This window comes from Mytilus trossulus, chromosome 4 (genome assembly GCF_036588685.1).
Source record: "Mytilus trossulus isolate FHL-02 chromosome 4, PNRI_Mtr1.1.1.hap1, whole genome shotgun sequence".
Lineage (NCBI taxonomy): Eukaryota > Metazoa > Mollusca > Bivalvia > Mytilida > Mytilidae > Mytilus > Mytilus trossulus.
The window spans coordinates 71,717,443-71,737,830 of NC_086376.1; the positions used below are offsets into that span (position 1 = coordinate 71,717,443).

The 20,388-nt window shown below is 32.0% G+C and overlaps 2 protein-coding genes across 2 annotated transcripts; both read left to right on the forward strand.

Annotated features, from left to right (window-relative positions):
- Positions 1-4,490: 4,490 nt before the first annotated feature.
- On the forward strand, positions 4,491-10,337 carry LOC134714153 (complement C1q-like protein 3). Its single transcript, XM_063575392.1, has 3 exons — positions 4,491-4,586; positions 6,726-6,797; positions 9,944-10,337. Exons 1-3 carry the CDS (start codon positions 4,526-4,528, stop codon positions 10,327-10,329), a joined length of 519 nt encoding a protein of 172 aa, XP_063431462.1. The 5' UTR covers positions 4,491-4,525; the 3' UTR covers positions 10,330-10,337.
- Positions 10,338-15,155: 4,818 nt separating this feature from the next.
- Positions 15,156-16,271, forward strand: LOC134716790 (uncharacterized). Its single transcript, XM_063579798.1, has one exon. It carries the CDS (start codon positions 15,156-15,158, stop codon positions 16,269-16,271), a length of 1,116 nt encoding a protein of 371 aa, XP_063435868.1.
- Positions 16,272-20,388: the final 4,117 nt, after the last annotated feature.

The following is a 20,388-nucleotide window of genomic DNA, read 5'->3' on the forward strand; positions in this document are numbered from 1 at the left end:
TAGTCTGAAACACACATGTATATTGAAAAAAAATATTGATAAGTTGCATGATGACAAACGAATTCGTTTTTTTTTATTTTGCCTTCAAATTGAATTAGTTTCGGGCATCCTGGTATAGATAAATCTACAGATGCTCTTTGAGCGCACAAAAGTTAAAAAAATGCAATTTCAGTTGTGAATTTTGAGGAAATTACTGTTTTCTTCAATGGTTAGCAAGAGGATTATTTGATTTCACATCAATTAGATCGAAACTTGAAAAAAGGTTAAACGAGAATATTTTTATTTTATCATGAAAGTATTTCATGTCTGTTGAAATTCTATATGTGAAATTGATTAGAAACAATTGATTGCCCAATTAAACAATAGTAAAACAAAAAATAAAAATAAAAAGCAACTGTTTCTTATCCTATTACTCTCATTGTAAGTTGTAGATTTATATTATGAGAAACGAAACTTGAGATGACCCCAAATATATTGAGTATAAATTAAAAGAACCACATGTGTTAATGGTAAATTAATTTCATTGATTTTATCAGCAACACACTATCTCTACATTTTTGGTTAGAGCTAGTCTAAAAAACACATGTATATTCTAGGTACAAGCGTACTGAAAATAAAAACAATAATTTAGAGGTAGTATAAGTTTTTATCCAATGGTTAACATGAGTAATATATGATTCCACATTATTTAGAGCAGAACTAGAATAAGATTTGTTAAGTGCTCATTTAAAACTATAATATTTTACTCTTTTATGGAAGAGCAAGCGTTTCCTACGCTGAATTTGGCAAAACATTTAGAAATTTTGGTCCTCAATACTCTTCAACTCAGGGGGGGGGGGGGGGTAACTTCGATATTTTTTTGGTAAGGGTGTGCCATTTTTGCCTCAAAAAACGTACCCATTTTAATATAACATTCACTGAAATTCAGTACCTATAGTTATATTAATATTTAAGAAAGAATGACCTATACTTATATACAATAGGTGAACTTTCAAATGAATTGATTTAGTTTGATATAATAATTGACCATTAATAATGTAAGATTCTCATCCTGATAGATCATACCCCAAATTAATATATAGTTATCAAACGTAATTGCATTTCAATATAGGATGTCATTAAAAAGGAGGGTCGTTTTTATATAAAATCTCGCAAAATTATGACCCATATTTTTGGCACATCCCCGTATACCCAATAATAGGAAGTTACCCGCCTCCCCCCCCCCCCCCCCGTGCTTCAACTTCGTACGTTATTTGGCCTTTTGAACTTTTTTGGATTCTAGCGTCACTGATGAGTCTTTTGTAGACGAAACATGCGTCTGGCGTATTTACTAAATTTAGTCCTGGTATCAATGATGAGTTTATTCACATTCTTAATGTGAAATTCATTAAAATCAATCGATTGCTTAATAAACCAATTGCAAAGCAAAGAATTCATAAAATCTTCTCCATCTAATCGAATAGCTCTCCTTGTAGGTGTGCATCGTGCGATAAACATGACCAGGAAATATTGAAAATAAATTAAAACATTCACTTGTCTAAATATTGAAATATCTAAATGATTTCATCTATTTAACAAGAAACACACGATCTCGAATTCACATGAAAAACACACGATATCTTAAATATCTTGTCTGCACAGTCTGTCAGTTGGCTATTGAAGTTAAAGAAAAGCAATTACTCGTTTTTCGTTAAACAGCATTTTACGTAGATAAATTCTGCTTGCATAAAAAAAATGGAATGTAAAGCAATATTGCAATTATATCTTAATGATTTGATGATAGTTTTAGAAGAACATGAGACAGAGACAGAGACAGGAAATAACAAGGATACAATAAACATTAATAATTCGGGGAGAAACTGTCAAAATAAAAAGAAGAAACGAAAAACATGACAAAAAAACATACAAAAAAATAAAGACTTAGCAACATGAACCCTTACAAAAAAGGAAGAAGCTGTATTTGGGGTGCTCTGGAACAGTTGCTTGTTTCAAAGGTTATTCCTATGAAATATAAATATAAGTTATATCAAGTGATATATCTTAATCCTATTGCAGATTGATAATTTACTTTATCCAACCCTAAGAATAATAGAACTCGGTCATGTTAAATTTCTACCTCTAAAATTTGACCAAATATGAAACATGAAATTTCTGGAGCAAAATTGTTCGCTTTTACCTGGGTCGTGTTGCTGCATTTCAATTTTTTGTACGGTTGTTCTATTTTTTTTTGTCCTTTGCGTAGTCTGTCTTTCTTTTGATTTAGATTTGCGTTACCACCTGGTGTCTTTTTTGTTTTTATTCAAATTATATATGTATTGAACATAAAGCAATAGAAACATTGACTCATTTGTCCTTGATTTTGTTCTTTTTGGTTATTATTTTGATAAGTACAACTAAATGTAAGATCGAATAATTCTATCCTATCATAAAAGTAAGCTTCATAACTAAAATCTGAAAGTTGACATAAAATTCATGTCAGTAGCAAGGGAAAAGCCTGGTGATTACATGCGTAGTCCGATGGCAGTAGCATTGGTTCTGTACAGAATATATATCAGTGATATCGGAAAGATAGCGGATTGCTTTGGACACTTGTTCTCGTGTGCAACTTTTTCTGTTATATCAATAATTTTGATATAACTTAGAAATGCAAAAAAAAAACCAGAACAGAAGAAAATGCATGACGTTTGGTTCTCCTTTCGATAAGAGAGCTTGTATTTTTTTGTATTTTTTTTAATTGTTTAATAGTCTGTTTTTTTTTTAAATTTTCTTTTAATTTGTTTGTCCTTTGCTTCTATTTTCTTACTCTTAGTGTCAATCGATACCTAGCATATATCAAAATAGAATGATAGAGAATATCTACCGAAAATATCATTCAAGAATACCGTATATAATTTCGCACTACTGAGGTACACACAATAAATTGTAAGAATATACACATAATCTGATGCAATATATGCGGATATGGAATGTTTCCCTTTTCAGCGTAGCTCAAGTTCGTAAACATGTATCGAAATTTGTAACTTTTAGTAGAAAAGAGGAATCAAAGTATGACAACCACAGTGTGACTGTTCAAATATTTGAATATTCGGGTTGCTTTACTTTTTATTCCATCTTAATGCCTGATTGTGTTATTTATTCGAATACTCGTACATACATTAAAGATACGTATTTTTTTATGATATAATGTATCTCAAATGCCAACACTAAACGCTTGGAGCACATCAACAGTGTTAACATACAATAAAATTCTAAGGCACTTGGTACAAAAAAAAAATGCTTCAAGAGTTGATTTCGTAATAGGTAAGCTTTCATTGAAAATTTTACTGATAAAAGACTAAATATAAATATTGAGTTGTCTTCAAAAGTTTAAAACCCTTCTAATGAAAATAAGTAGTGTGTATATCCTCGATGCAAGAAATGTCATTCCAGAAGAAAGGTCTTCTGAAAACTCAGATCAGAAACGGTTAATTACAGAAATTGGCAATTTAAGTTCTATGATCTCACGGATTATTTAACAATTTCCCGATACTCAGTGATATTTTTGTGTCTTCGCATCAACAACGTTCAGTGTACAAGTAAATCATGTTTGTACCTAATGTTTTATGTGGTATAACGTTTGGCACTTTTACATCTGGTTCCATATTACGTGAAAATGACATTTGAGTAAGTTGAAGGTTTTCTCAGCCCTTAAAAGTTAATTTATGATGATGTCATTCTTATCTCTAGGGAAAAGTCTATACAAAAAAGTCAATAAAGCTCTGACAATCAAGGAATATTAAGACATTTTCACTTGTCCGTTTATTATTTTCCATTTTAGGTTAGAGATTTATTAATCTTGATAAAGTAACTTCAAGTTACTTGGTGCTAATAGAAAATGCTAAGAATCGGTAAAAAAAATACTAGTGCAACTGTTTCCGTTTATGACTTATCAGCTGATTAAAGTATTATGAGTTATGGGTAAAAATCCTGCAGTTGTAGACAACGAATAGGCCCATAGCTTTACACGTTTAATTGTCAAAGAAGATGGGGTCGTTTGTCTAGTAAAGTTTTAAATAATATTTCATCTTCATTAGATACATTAATTTTGTCAAGATAATAATGCATATTTTAAAAAAAGACATCAAAATCTATTGCATAGATATAGAAAGATGTGGTATTAGTTCCAATATGACAACTCTCCATCCAAGTAACAAATTATGATAGTAAACCATTATAGGGTAAGATACGGCCTTCAATACGGAGCATGGCTCACACCGAGCAGCAAGCTATAAAGGGACCCATGCACATTTTGATACGAAAATTTCAATCTGGGTTTATTTGTCGCTATCTTTCCGTTGGCTAGGTATTTTAATAGAACGCAGAAGAAAACTTGACATTTTCTGCATCACGCAATGTCCATAAGTTAACATGCAATCATATTATATTTCGTAACAGCTGCTACAATTCTATACCTCAAATATATTGTTTCGTGGTTAGGAAAGGGTCTATGTTTTGTTGTCTATGCTAAGTTAATACAACTGCAGATATGAATTTTTGTGTTCTCATTGCATGTTTTATTTGGAATGGAAATCTTGTTCTAAGCAATAGTAAGTTCATATCAATTATTATATAAACAGTCAAATAATAAATAAGAAAGATACAAATAAAAGAAAAAAGTGTTCTAAGCGGCAATGTATTTTCATATGTGAGTGTAAACAAACATTATGTAAAAAAAGACACTGTGGTATGACTGCGTTTGAAAATTACCTATCCGGGACTAAACTATGTAGACGTTAGAGTCCTATTCTGGTCTTTAACTATTAGCCATTCCCGTATCGAATAGTTAGCCACGAATTGCATCGACATGACTAGGTATAAAACAAAATAAAAACAACAGCTTCATTTATGATATAAATAAAGGCAACAGTAGTATACCGCTGTTCGAAATTCATAAAACGATTTAGAAAAAACAAATCCGGGTTACAAACTAAAACTGAGGGAAACACATCAAATATAAGAGGAGAACTACGACACAATAGAAACACAACATCAAAATGAAACAAACACAGAAACGAACTATAATATAACAACGGCCATTTTCTTGACTTGGTTCAGGACATTTTAATGGATAAAGGAATAACACATTATGACAAACAGTAATCAACGATATCAACTGGATAACAGGCTCTCAGCTGTGGACATGAACATACATTATGTTCCAATTTGAAACATGTCTGCGAGCGCTCAATATTTCCAGGAATCTTGGACAGTAACGTTACAGCACAATTTAAGAACAATCTGATAATATAAATTTGAAAGGTTTGTACAGTACCAAGTCAGGAATATTGCCATTGCTGTATTATAGTTCGTTTCTGTGTGTGTTACATCTTAATGTTGTGTTTCCGTTGTGTCGTTTGTTTTCTCTTGTGTTTGAGTGTATCCCAAATTCATGTATTTGGTTTGATGTTATATTTGCTATTCTCATCGGAGTTTGTCTTATGCTTAGTCTGTTTCTGTGTGCTTTACATTCTAATGTTGTGTAGTTATTCTTCTCTTATATTTAATGCATTTCCCTCAGTTTTACTTTGACACCCCGATTTTTTTTTTGTCCATGGATAAACGAGTTTTGAACAGCAGTATACTACTGTTGCCTTTATTTGTATTCAGATTGGACTGGTACTCACTATCAGCTTACAAAAGAAAAAAAGACACAATGTCGTCTGAACTTGAATCAAACAAATTAAAACACCAAAGTACCGAGATTATAATGTTTCCCTTCTGCTTACGGATTTTTTTTTGGAACTCGTTATTTTTGTCATTTTGCTTTATCATGTCTTTTGTCGTCAATTATTAGTCATGTTGACGTCTCTTAACAGTCATAAACATAAATATTACAACGGAACTATAACTGCGATATCGATAACATTGCGTACGTCATGTTGTACTATGTAACTTTTATCATATACTATCCAGATTAGCTAGATGGCTAACATATGAACAAAAATTTTATGAAAAAGTGTCGTAGAATGCTACATAACAACTAACGTATGTCTAATTGTTGTTAAAGTTTACTGCAGAGTCAATGTCTTTGTATATATATCTCGCATTCCTTAATCTCTATAGATCGTTTCTTTCATATTGATAAAAAGTTCCAACACAAGAATCTAAAAGTAAAGACTAAAAATACGTCAGAAATATCACTAGGATCAACTTTGGTTCAATTTGCGAATTGATGAACTTACAAACGATGTTTGATAGATGACTCTTGGGTATGAGTTTTTTCTAATTTTCAGAGACCGTACGGCTGGCTATGTATGCTCACATCCACTTCATCTGAACTTTGGTAGATATTTGTCTCATAGGCAATCATACCACATCACGAAATTAAGCAATATCGATACATCTTCTTTGTTAAAGTGTTACGTTTAGCTTGTTTTCTTGTTTGCTTGTTACTGCTATGATGAGATTTGCAAACACGTTTACACAGTATTGTCATTATTTGTCGAATGTATTAATTAAGAACTTTCTCCTTCTTTAGACTTTCAAGCTGTGACTTCTTATTCAAATATTAGAATGCGAACTCGCTCTACCTAATTTGTTAATTTTACATTTATATTGTTTTTTTGTTTGTTTGTTTCTTCTATAATAAGATTGGCAAACACGTTTATACAGCATTGTCATATTATGTCAAATGTCTTCTTCTTTTTAATATGCCTTTTTATCTGTGGTTTCTTTTTATCAAATAGAACAAGAGATAATTGAAGATCTAAAAAACATTATCTACAAAATAAAGAAAAGTGGAGACGACTTTCGACCAGGTAATTTGTCTTACATTTAATAATTTCATTGTTCTAAACAATACAGAAAGAATATTTAAAGTAATAAAGTAAAACAATATTTCAAGATGGAACATATGTGTAGAATATCGAAGGTGACATTTGTATTATTTCCTTGTGTATAATAATATACTCATCATATAAACAAGGATTGAAATTTTATATATTTTTTTTTTAAAATGACCAAATAAAGTAGAAGTTTGAAGAGCATTGAAGACCAAACGTTTCTGAATGTTTTGCCAAATACAGCTAAGGTTATCTATTCCTCAGGTACAAAAGCCTTAGTATCTCAAAATTCTAAGTTTTTGTAAACAGTAAATTTATAATTGAAACCATATCAATGATAATCAATACCAACACCTGCGTGCTAACGACTGGGCTTGTGATACCCTCAACCAGCAGTTGCATCGACCCAGTGCTTGTAAATAACTCATCATAGATACAAGGAATGATACTTTATATTTGTGCCAGACACGCTTTTCGTCTATAAAAGACTCATCAGTGACGCTCGAATAAAATAAGTTGAAATGACCAAATAAGGAAGAAGTTGAAGAGCATTGAAGACCTTAATTCTTAAAAATTGGGCAAAATACAGCTTGGTTTATCTATCCCTAATGTAGTTTTGTAAACAGATAATTTATAATCAACATCAAATCAATGACGATTCGTGTCAACACAGAAGTGATTACTACTGAGCTAGTGAAATGTTCATTCTGATTAAAAAAAATATATGCTTATGTTGATTCCCTATAAATATCCTTATAGTAAAAAAAAATCGTAAACATTCGTAAAACATCGTACACAAGAAAGAAAAAGTGATTGTGTTGGTTAATCCTAACAACTTGGATATCTGTGTAACAGTGACTGTAAAAATCCGAATGAAATGACTTGCAACTTTGAATTTTTCGAAATTCTAAGGAATTTCTTATCCCAGGCATAGATATCCTTAGCCGTATTTGGCACAACTTTTTGGAATTTTGGATCCTCAATGCTCTTCAACTTTGTTCATGTTTGGCTTTATAAATATTTTGATATGAGCGTCACTGATGAGTCTTATGTAGACGAAACGCGCGTCTGGCGTACTAAATTATAATCCTGGTACCTTTGATAACTATTTACACCACTGGGTCGATGCCACTGCTGGTGGACGTTTCGTCCCCGAGGGTATCACCAGCCCAGTAGTCAACACTTCGGTGTTGACATGAATATCAATAATGTGGTCATTTTTATAAATTTCCTGTTAATAAAACTTTGAATTTTTCGAAAATCTGAGGAATTTCATATCCCAGGCATGGATTTCCTTAGCCGTATTTGGCACAACTTTTTGGAATTTTGGATCCTCAATACTCTTCAACTTTGTTCATGTTTGGTTTTATAAATATTTTGATATGAGCGTCACTGATGAGTCTTATGTAGACGAAACCCGCGTCTGGCGTACTGAATTATAACCCTGGTACCTTTATATAACTATTGACTGATTAGAATTGTATATGTTACAAATAACATTTTAAAAAGAAAAAAGGTATAATGTTGCTTTGATCGATCATTGCTTTATTTGAATCATTAAAAAAAAAACACTGAATTATTCGTTTGAAGAACATGTTTAGCTAAATCTTATGTAACTTTTTATTTATTTTGTAAGAATGAAAGCAGGTCGATCATATATTTTATTGCTCGCTCCTTTTTAAAAAATCAGTGTTTTTGAACCATTTGATTGAGTTAATTTCAGGTCACAAACTAATTTATCATTACATCAAATGTATTTACATATTGAAGAACATTATCAATTGCTGAACTCTAATTGGGTGTAGTGTTTGCAAATTCATTATTCACAAATATCTAAAGAACTGCTTTGAATGTTTGGCAAAAACACGGGATACTGCAGGCGTGATATTTCGTTAAAAAGATATATATTGATAATATTTATCAAAAAAACAAAACCCATTTGTCTGTAGTACAAAATGTATGTTAACTTCTTGCTTTGTTTGTGTCATGTAAAATTAAAATTGAGAATGGAAATGGGGAATGTGTCAAAGAGACAACAACCCGACCAAAATAAAAAAACACAACAGCAGAAGGTCACCAACAGGTCTTCAATGTAGCGAGAAATTCCCGCACCCGGAGGCGTCCTTCAGCTGGCCCCTAAACAAATATATACTAGTTCAGTGATAATGAACGCCATACTAATTTCCAAATTGTACACAAGAAACTAAAATTTAAATAATACAAGACTAACGTCTTTCTCTTGAGAACATTATTAACACCTCATACATCTTCATGCAGATAAAACGAATAACTATTATTATTGTTTAATTTCAACAGAAGGCAAATTAACTATATGATTGTCTAAAGTACAAAATAGTATCTATAATACTAAAATAACGAGGTCCAATTTGTCAGCCGTCAACACGTAAAAACGACGAATTAAAGAATTCAACTTTATATATAACTAATATAGTACAAAGGTATAGATTTAAAATTACACAACTCCAGGTCCTTTTGTTTTCAACATAATTGATATTGCCAATAATTTAGAAGTTCCGGGTCGAGTCCGATATCGATAGCAATAGTATATTCACTTGTTACCTATTACCTTATCTGTATGTTCTGCATCTGACAGGCGCACCACCAAACGGTGTATTCAGGATTAATATGCTATATACACAGGTCATAATCATAGGGTTGACACTAATACATTGTCAAATTGTAACCTATTGTAGTATTCTAATCAGTAAGACTTTCTAAGATAACAATACGAATACTAAAAATCTGGACTAAAAATAAGGCGTATAGGTACAGTTTCCAATTTGTTAGCGGGCATGACGTAAAACAGCGAATAAAGAATTCAACTTTATTTAAAACTAATATAGAACAATGCTGTTGATTAAAAAATACTCCATTCTAGGACCTTTTGTTTTCCAAATAATTAATATTACCAATAATTGATAAGTTCAAGTTCGACGGGTTCAAACAGAAAGATTTGAAAGCAGAGAAAAGAATGATTTTGAACAATTCACATAGCAGTTTACAGATGATATCTTTGATCTGTTTTCACAGGGATGCATCATACAATAAGAGAATATACTAATAAAACTAACAGAACTTGTGGTTTTATTCTATACTTTCAGGTCCAGCGTCTATTCCAGCTTTTACAGCGATTTTGTTGAAAGACTTTACTCCACTATCCAATCAAATTATAAAATTTGATTCCGTGAAGACAAACATTGGTGGACACTACTCGACTAGTACTGGAGTATTTACGCCACCAAGGGACGGACTTTATATGATATCGGCTACAGTGAGGTCAAACGGTGGACAACATTTGCATTGTGAGCTATGGGTTAATGATGCTATGAAAGAAAAACTCTTTGGTACAAATTACACGACAGGAACTGCCAACGCCGTCTTAAAACTGAGAAAAGGAGACAGGGTTTTCATAAAGAAAGACCACCGAAGTGGAGAACATATGCTTGGACGTGGTTGGTCGATGTTTTCTGGTTATTTTATTGCATAATAGGTCTTACATTAGGATAAATAAATATCATTTTTGATCTGTTCATGCTTGTTGTTCTTTGTTCTTTTGCTGATTTGGTGATGTGGAGCTGTTATAAAATTAATGAGATTTCTTTGTATTCCTTGGTTGATTTCAAATGTCCGAAGTGTCCATAAGCATTTCAGCTAGCTCAGTAAAAGGCAACGTTTTACTCAAAATGTAAAAAAACAAGTATAAGAACTAGAAAAACTGATCAAAGACAATTCTCTGTCAAGTAATGTTTAAACAAATGGTCGAATTTACGAAAAAATATTCATGACCTTGGAAGCGTGTTGAACATTATACTTGCATATGCAGCTTATATTTTTTTTTAAATGAAAACCTATCAAAATCAAGAGTTTCTGACTCGTGGAAATAATCTGTGATATATTAATATTATAACAATTTTTTCAAACTTCATGAACACAATTAATCACATAAATACAAACATAAGCACGAGTAAATAAAAAAAAGAGACAAAGATAAAACAAGTTATTCCAGAAAGACAAAGGTCAGCACACAACCCATCATACTGAACACGACCTATTGCCCAAAATTACTGTTTTACCTAGTGTGTATTTGCATCGCTCTACAACTCGTCTCGTTATTTTATACATCCAAAATTCATGTATTTATTTTTGATTTTCTGTTGTGGTTTCGGTAGAACAATATATTATGTCTGATCGTTTGTAGTCCACATTATTATAAAATAGCCTGTCAATACCGTCATTTTCATAATAATTGTTTGGAATGGTATTGTGAAAATAATTGTATGAAGTTCTTAATCGTTACATAAGTGCGTTACTGATTGTGATGTACTTCGCTGTCTGTCGTTAAAGGAATATTTACTTTGTTGTTCTGCGGTTTGCATGTTATGTCGACCATTATATTATTTGTGCGTTTCTCTGTGATGAGTGTGTCTGTATGTGTTTGTGCTGTCTTCTGTCACGTAGTAACAGTGTTCTCAGTACCGCCACGCTATATTTTCTTCCCATGACGCTTTAATAATTTCTGCGACGCTATAACTATTTTCAGGGTGTTATTTTTCTCGTTTCTATATGGCAAAGCCATGACCTAAATTTTGAACTTTCATTTAATTACCGCTTTTGATCTTAAAACATATATCACCTTTAATTGTAATCCCTTCAAGTTTAGACAATAGAGTCAACTTAAAGTGATTGAATGCTATTATGACAATAAAATTGAGAATGGAAATGGGGAATGTGTCAAAGAGACAACAACCCTACCAAATAAAAAAAACAACAGCAGAAGGTCACCAACAGGTCTCCAATGTAGCGAGAAATTCCCGCACCCGGAGGCGTCCTTCAACTGGCCCCTAAACAAATATATACTAGTTCAGTGACATTGAACGCCATACTAATTTCCAAATTGTACACAAGAAACTAATATTAAAATAATACAAGACTAACAAAGGCCAGAGGCTCCTGACTTGGGACAGGCGCAAAAATGCGGCGGGGTTAAACATGTTTGTGAGATCACAACCCTCCCCCTATACCGCTAACCAATGTAGAAAAGTAAACGCATAACAATACGCACATTAAAATTCAGTTCAAGAGAAGTCCGAGTCTGATGTCAGAAGATGTTACCAAAGAAAAAAAACAAAATGACAATAATACATAAATAACAACAGACTACTAGCAGTTAACTGACATGCCAGCTCCAGACTTCAATTAAACTGACTGAAAGGTTATAATTTCACCATATGAACATCAGGCACAATCCTTTCCGTTAGGGATTTAGTATCATACCATCATAAAATATATGAGAAGTTCCGACGCAAAGACCTTATCAGTGACTCAATATTAACGCCAAAATATGCAATCTTTAATGACTTGACAACAGTATCGTAATTATATCCCTTCTTAATAAGTCTATTCAAAGGTTTTGTAAGTTTCTGAGGTGAATACTGACACCTTTGTGCTTTATAAAGAATATTTCCATAAAAATTTGGAGGTGAAATACCTGAACGTATAAGAAGTCTGCATGTTGAGCTATATTTACGAATGATGTCTTTATACCGATGATAAAATTTAGTAAATGTTTTGACTACTTTGTGATATCGAAAACCCTGGTGTAATAATTTTTCAGTAATACATAAATTTCTCTCGTTAAAATCTAAAACATTGTTACATACACGAGCGAATCGTACAAGTTGAGATATATAAACACCGTAAGATGGTGACAAGGGAACGTCACCATCTAAAAACTACTACTAGTTTTGTCATTATAGCAATTTTTTTTAACATTTCTAGATAAGCTGGAGGTTTCGCCTGCCGTGAATCTTGGTTTAATCCACCAATGTTTTAAATGTCCTGTACCAAGTCATTGTTTGGTATGGTAATTGTTATCAAGTAATTTTTTTCTTTGTCTCATATTGATCAAAATGATTTAAATTTATTGTCGCTTCACTTGAATATAATTTAATATGTCACTTTAAACACTTTCTGATTTTCTCTACTGCATCTGTTTGAGCTCTTCGCTGATATCTTTGCGTCTGGGTAGTATTTATTTAGTATGAATCGGATTCACAAATCTAAAAAGGATATAACTGAACCATTGGTCTGATAAGTTTAGAGTAAGATGTTCGGACCGTCGCAGATCGCACAAGGTAATCGTTTCCATAACTACATCTCCTAGTTTTACACTTTGATTGTTATTTCCAAACACTCGGTGAAATTCTCGTAAAGAAGTCAAATATTCGTGTTTCCATCTTGCTAAGAATTGTTCAATAAGACGGACTCTTCTTTTCGCTTGATCGTTCATAGTTTCATGATTGTTTGTCAAATCGGAACTATAACCGTCTGTTACATCTGTATGTAACGGACACGGAAAAGATTTAATTTGTCTTCAATACAATAGATGCGACGGGGTAAGCGGCTCTGGATCGGCAATGTCCGACGATATATAGGTAAGCGGTCTATTGTTAAGGTTATCTTCAATTTCCACAACTAATGTCTGTAACAGAGCAAAAATCTATACATACGCGTCCGAGAATCTTTTTTAGTATTTCCTAAAATCAGCCGTACCATGAAGCACGTTTTGGTATGACTTTCCATGTGGTTCAAAATTTGCCTAACTTGTCATGTAAAAATTTAGAGTACTTTGAATTGCCTTTATTTTTCATGTCGAACCTTTTATACCCGACTATACGGTTTAGGTTTTTCGCATTGTCTTCATTTGCTTACATCTTCTTTATTTGAACTTTGATGGATAGTTTTCTCGTTTGAGAATAATACCACATCTCCTTTTTAATAACGTACTAAGATAATTTAAAAATCTAACATCATCACAAAATTACTCATATTTGTACAAAGGTCTTTGTACCACAAATCACACACACAGAAAACGTCATCACAAGGTGTTTCATACAGACAACCGTTAAGACTTAAATCTTCACAAACTAATAATCAACACAAAGTTCATCGTACGTACAAACGTCAGCACAAGGTTAGTGACGAATGACGTCAGCGCCAATTTTATCACAAAAAATCACGTCAACACACAATCATTCGCATAACGTGAATCCCAGAAAAACATCAGTGAAAGTATTGGACAAAGACATATGGTTACACACAATTCAATACAACATAAAAGTCAGTAAAAAATAAGTCACAAATTCAAACGTCAGCACACAGTTCCTAATAAAGACAAATGTCAATTAAAAGTTTATCTTGTAACTAATCATAAAGATATACTTCAGCTGAAATTTAATCAAATTCAGCACCAAGTTCAACACACAATTATCAAAAAGACATACATAGTTTTCAGTAACAGACAAGAATGTGTCCATAGAACACAGACTCTCAACTCGCACTCTCATTTTCTATGTTCAGTGGATAATGAAATGGTGGTAAAAACTCTAATTTGGAAATAAAATTTGAAAGATCATATTATAAGGAAAATATGCATTAAGTGTTATGTTGATTGGACTTCAACTTCATCAAAAACTACCTTGACAAAAAACTTCAACAAAAAACTTTAACATGAAGCGGGACAGACGGACGAACGAATAAATGGACGCATATACCAGAAAACATAATGCTCAAAATTGAGCATAACAAGTTTGGTAACCTGAAGTCCCCTTCGATGTCGTCGGTAGGGAACTTGTAATGAATCAAAAATCTTCATTTACTGAAATAACTCCTATCATTGGGTAATTGGATAACGGATATAAGAATTTTGACTCAGATTTTATGTTTAATAATGGTTTCTGGATAAAAGACATTATTTTGTTTTCAGTTAATCAAAGTTAAATTGCACTTTAAAATACAATTTCTATACCCTAGATTTTATATTATTCATAAAGCCATATGTTAAGTTTAACTGAAGTTGGTTCATTATTTTCAAAGAAGAAAATATTGCAGTAGTTTACACTGATGACTACTGATGACAAGTGATGGCATATAAAACCTACAATATTAGGACCATAAATAAAGTTTTAACTTTTAAAATATTTAAACATGTTGTCAATTTAAAATTCATATTCCCTATGATACAATAATAACAAAAAAAATTCGAAAAATCAATTCATTGACATTGTTTGAATGGAAAATGAATAGATACAAAAGAAAAAGTATTTTAAATCTAAATTAAACAATGGAAACTACTGTGCATGTTATAGAACGATTAATCATACTTGAATAATATATATCAATTTGTATATGTAATCATAAAATCTTCAAACAATTCATATAATTTATGCAAGAAGTATGATTTAAACTAAACAACTTATTTACTAAAAGTTTTACTTTAAGCACAAATAAAAAGTATATGTATATCTAACAATAATGGCGTCCTCTTGGTCTGTTATAAGAAGTCAAGCCCCAGCTAAATGTGGAATATGTGATACTGATCGATCAATAAAGTGGAAATGTATTGACTGTAGTAGATTAATGTGCAATCGTTGCAAAGAAAAAATACATCCAGAATTCCGAAACTCCAAGGATCATCAGGTAGTAAACATCAAAGATGTGGGACAACAAACTGTTGTAGCACTAAACATCTATAAACAATATCAAACTGAACTTTCTGGAGTTGTGGAACAACCGTCTATCGTAGAACTTCAAATCAATAAAGAATATCAAACTGAACTTTCTGGGGTGGTGTGCATGTCTTATTGTGATGACGATTCGCTGTGGATATGTACTTACCACGAAAAAGTATTACAGAGAGTAAAACCTGAAGGAACCAAACTGAACATACTTTCCAACTTTAATATCAAGGTTGTTAGTATGGCTGTTACTCAATCAAGTAATCTACTTATAACTACTGTTGCACCAAGACTCCAAGAAATCAGTAGTAATACAGGTACACTAACAGACTCAGTATATGATGTGTCACCTTTCATTCCTACAGCAGTCCATTGCACCAGTGACAATACAGTTCTAGTAGCAGGTGTTAATAAAGACTACCCTTACCCAGGAAGAAGAGTTGTTATACTTATGAATCAAAATGGAGACCACGAGAGAGTATATGAACATGATCAACATAACCAACCTATACTCACCAATCCCAAAACAATAACAACAAGTACTAGTAATGGGAATATTCATGTGGTGGATAGAGTAATGAATGACAGAGGCAGAGTAGTAGTGTTAGGACAAGGTGGCGATATAATCAATATCTATGAAGGAGATATAAAGATCAACAAGGTCAGACCATTCATGCCAAGAGACATAGTGACAACACCAAGATACAATGTTATTGTAGCTGATCCAGGTACTAATACACTTCATATCTTGAACAATACTGGTCTGCTGATGACATCGTATAAAACAAGTGACATAAACATAATGTTCCCAATGTCTCTTGCTTTCACTCAAACAGGAAAAGTCTACATAGGATGCTTTACAACAGATGACAGTAAAGCCAAGATATATGAAGTGACCATGTCAGGATGTTAAAACAGTTTCGTACCATTTATATCTATAAATAACTATAAACATTTTCTGTCTGCTAATAGTAACTTTGCAGAGTGTCTGCAGTGTAGAACTTTATGTGAAATGTCCAATAGATTGTAACATTATGTGTGTTAGCCTGATAGGAATAGATTAATCAATGACAATATCCAGATGTTTAAACATTTCTTTAACATTTACATGCATTATATAAACCATTGCCGATAGAAGCTTGTGTGTTAAGTTTACTTAATTTTTATGAAATCAATAAAAAGTGGAGTATAAACTACTGAAACTGCAACCTTACAACTTTATTTCATCATTGATTTATAAACTGGCATTTTCATGGATGTACATGATGTGGTGTTCTCTAAATTATAACCATAGAATATTTGTAATTTGTTGAAAATTTCGTGGTTCCCTGTACCTATGAAAGCCCCAATAATTGGTATCCCACAAATACAGAATGACACCAAATAATTTCATTGTTTCAAATAAACATATAGAAAAGTAAGTAACAAAATATGTTATTCTCAGGAAAATTCTATATAGACAGTCCCTTTTCAGATGACAAAATCAAAAGCTAAATTTTTGTTAAAACTGAATCAAAGGTTTTAGAGAAGACAGATATCACGAAAGTATTAAACGCTCGATAACGTTAGTTCTTTAAAAGATTTTTTTATAGAGAAAAATTTGAAAAAAATAACAAAACATCATAACAAAAACATCCACTAAAGGTTGACTATTGCTTGGTCATACAAAAAAACCCATTTACTAGCCTGCATCTTGGATTAATTTGAATTGAGAGTGGACGCACAAAAGTATATCACTCTGTCCTGCATACTGTGAAAGTACTTTTATTATAGGTAACCAATTTTCGTGGTGTTCGTAGATGACTTTATACACGAATTTAGGTGTCCAAAGAATTATAACAACTGTTGTCCAAATGAAGACACGGTAATATATAAACTCATCATAAATTCCAGGACTAAATATAGTATATACACCAAACGCGCGTTTCGTCTACAAAATACTCATCAGTGACACTCGAATCCAAAAAAGTTAAAAAGGCCAAATAAAGTACGAAGTTGATCCTGATGTAAGGTTATCTACATGAATACAGGCAATTAATATAGAACTTTTTATTTTTACAAAAAGGGTACCAGTTTTACATACAGGATTTTTTTAAGAAGAAATATTAGAAGTAAGCAATATCCTTTAACTTTACCATCCGCTAAATAGATAATGTTCTCTCACAAAATAATTCAAAACTTTGTGACTATGTTGAACGAATCTATCCCCTCTAACTAGAGATACTACAGATACAGTTAAGTCTGCCTCATATCTTGACTTACATCTAGAAATTGACAATGAGGGTCGGTTGAAATCAAAACTTTACGACAAAAGATGATTTCATCTTCCCAATTTTTCCCGTAGACTTTGAGTTTAATATGTTCCAATGATTATACGAAGAAATCAATGAATGTGATTGAAAACTTGTAATACAATAAATGTTTTTCAAGGTGTTATTTCTGTCAAATTACCATTGAACACTCTTTGATGTCAATGAAAGTCAATAAACATTTACAGAATACATTTGACAGTACTTGTTACTTAAATCTGTTTGGATTTACTTTCAACTATAGTTTGAAGTTGATCTATGATAATAAAGGATTTTAAGTTAAGAATCTTTATATAGGTTGAACGTTTATAAGTACAGTCGTTCTAAGGATTCATTAAAAAAAATTCTAAGGAAGAGTCGTTTTGTAGATAAAGGCAACAGTAGTATACCGCTTTTCAAAAGTCATAAATCGATCCTGAGAAAACAAAGTTGGGTAACAATCTAAAACAGAGTAAACATATAAATTTTAAGAGGAAATTAACGAAACAACAGAGAAGAAATCGCAGTATGGGGCAAATGATTTATTTATTTGTTGTTATAGGCTTTTAACTAGTTTTAGTAGCTGCAACTACTATACGATGGGTATTATGTGTCGTATGCCTCTAACTTTTAGTTGTTACTTTTGTGTTGAGACCATATGAGGAGTCAAGTCCTTTCCAAGCAGTTTGTTTAAATAGTGTGTTGATAGTCGACTTTCTAAAGGTAATGAAGGATTGAGTGCTCACCAACATATTACACTCCGTCACATTAATATGTACCTGTTATCAAAATGCAGTTTTGTGGTTGCAGTTGGTAACTATATGTTATATTGTTTTTCATTCATTGTTCTGTCATAATCTTGAATTTGTTTTCTTACGTTTTAATTGTTGCGTGACTTTCTTTATCGGGGATTTTTATAGCTAACTATATACAGTATGGGGTTAACTCATTCTTGAAGACCATCCGATGACCTATTAAAGTTAACTTGGCAAGAAAAGGATATTATGTTAAATCGAGTTTTATAATTTATTCCCACTAAAATCCACTGCTTCGTAATATTTCAAACATTCAATCTATTGTGTTACTTTTGATGGTAGAATGAGAGAAAAGATTCAATTATCAAAGAAGTTTCTATAAAAATGTATATTTGAAGTTACCTTAGCAATATCTATTCATATGCATAACAAAAAATCATGTTGAAAACTACGGTATTATGAAAAATTACATGTATGAAATATCAAGTAAGGTCAGCAGCAGATGAATTTTCAGTGATAAATTGTTAAATAGGGAACATTATTAATTACAGAGGAAATACAAGAAGCGTCATGTTTTAAAATAATCATGTTGTATGCTTCTTAATCATTGTTTTATGTTTACATGTACTTTTCAGTTTTGGTCCCTTTTCCAAAATTATCAAAACTGTTCCTGCCTGAGGGTATATTAGATACATTAACACTTTTTTTTATGTGTATGCTTTCTTATATATAAGAAGACAGTCAAACAAATCTAAAGATAACTCGTGTAGTATATTTTGAAGATTGTCATATGTAAATTTTCTGGCTGGTTTGGTAGGAACATTCAATATCTTGGATATGAGAATTCTGCATCTAATCTTTTTTTCAACGGTGGTTGTTATTTGCTTCTTCGTGCTAAGTGCTTGTAGCCTGCTATCATATTGTTTAAGCTTCTTACAAAAATATATTACAATATTTTACTGTTTTAAAATTAAGGGGGAATATTTTGTCAGAACAAGAGATATTTTGATTCCTTGGATTACAGGTAACCATAAATGAAATATTAACAAGTCCACTGACATCTCTCTTTTAAGTGGTACCTAGAATATGTCGATGTGAATATTTGTGGTATTATTTATTTTTGCTGCATGAATCAGGTTCAATGGCAGATGAAATGTTCGCATGTACTTTCAGTACCATTCTTTCACGCAGACGAGTTCGACAGAATCAATTTCAATCAGATATAATTATTGTTCTTGTAATCTAAGAAAAGGTTGTCCGTATTGTATGAGATATTAACATATACCATAATCTGTATTGTGGATCTGTGTATGTTAATATAGGCACCCATTCAGTATGAAGTTATAAAATCAAGTCACCAAGAGAATAATCACAAGAATGTGTCCATAGTACACTGATGCCCCACTCGCATTATCATTTTCTATGATCAGTGGACCGTTAAATTGGGGTCAAAAGTCTAATTTGACAATTAAATTAGAAAGATTATATCATAGGAAACATGTTTACTAAGTTTGAAGTTGATTGGACTTCAACTTCATCAAAAACTACCTTGACCAAAAACTTTAACCTGAACGAACGAACGAATGAACGAACGAACGACCGAACTAACGGACGGACGGAAGGACGGACGCACAGAACAGAAAACATAATTCCCCTCTACTATCGTAGGTGGGGCATAATAAAATTCTGTAAATTATACAAGTATGTCAACATATTCCTTCACCAGTATCACACACATAGTCTTAGAAATTTAAATAATTTTCAAATAAAAATTGATACACACTCCACACACAATTGGTCTTTCTTTAGTTTTCTCTATCCTTTGCTTTGAAGCTTGTACCTTTGCATATGCATATTATATATATAAGTGTTCTATAAACTGGTTCATCATAAAAGCTTATACTGCTACATTAAAGGTCATACGAAACAGTTTTGATCCTGTATTTACAAGTTATTGAAAATTTGCATATAGGCTATTTTTTACTTG

Coding starts and splice junctions, on each gene's coding strand:
- LOC134714153 (XM_063575392.1), top strand. CDS start 4,526: ATGAATTTTTGTGTTCTCATTGCATGTTTTATTTGGAATGGAAATCTT. Junction 4,587..6,725: donor AAATCTTGTTCTAAGCAATA/GTAAGTTCATAT, acceptor TTTATCAAATAG/AACAAGAGATAATTGAAGAT. Junction 6,798..9,943: donor TGGAGACGACTTTCGACCAG/GTAATTTGTCTT, acceptor CTATACTTTCAG/GTCCAGCGTCTATTCCAGCT.
- LOC134716790 (XM_063579798.1), top strand. CDS start 15,156: ATGGCGTCCTCTTGGTCTGTTATAAGAAGTCAAGCCCCAGCTAAATGT.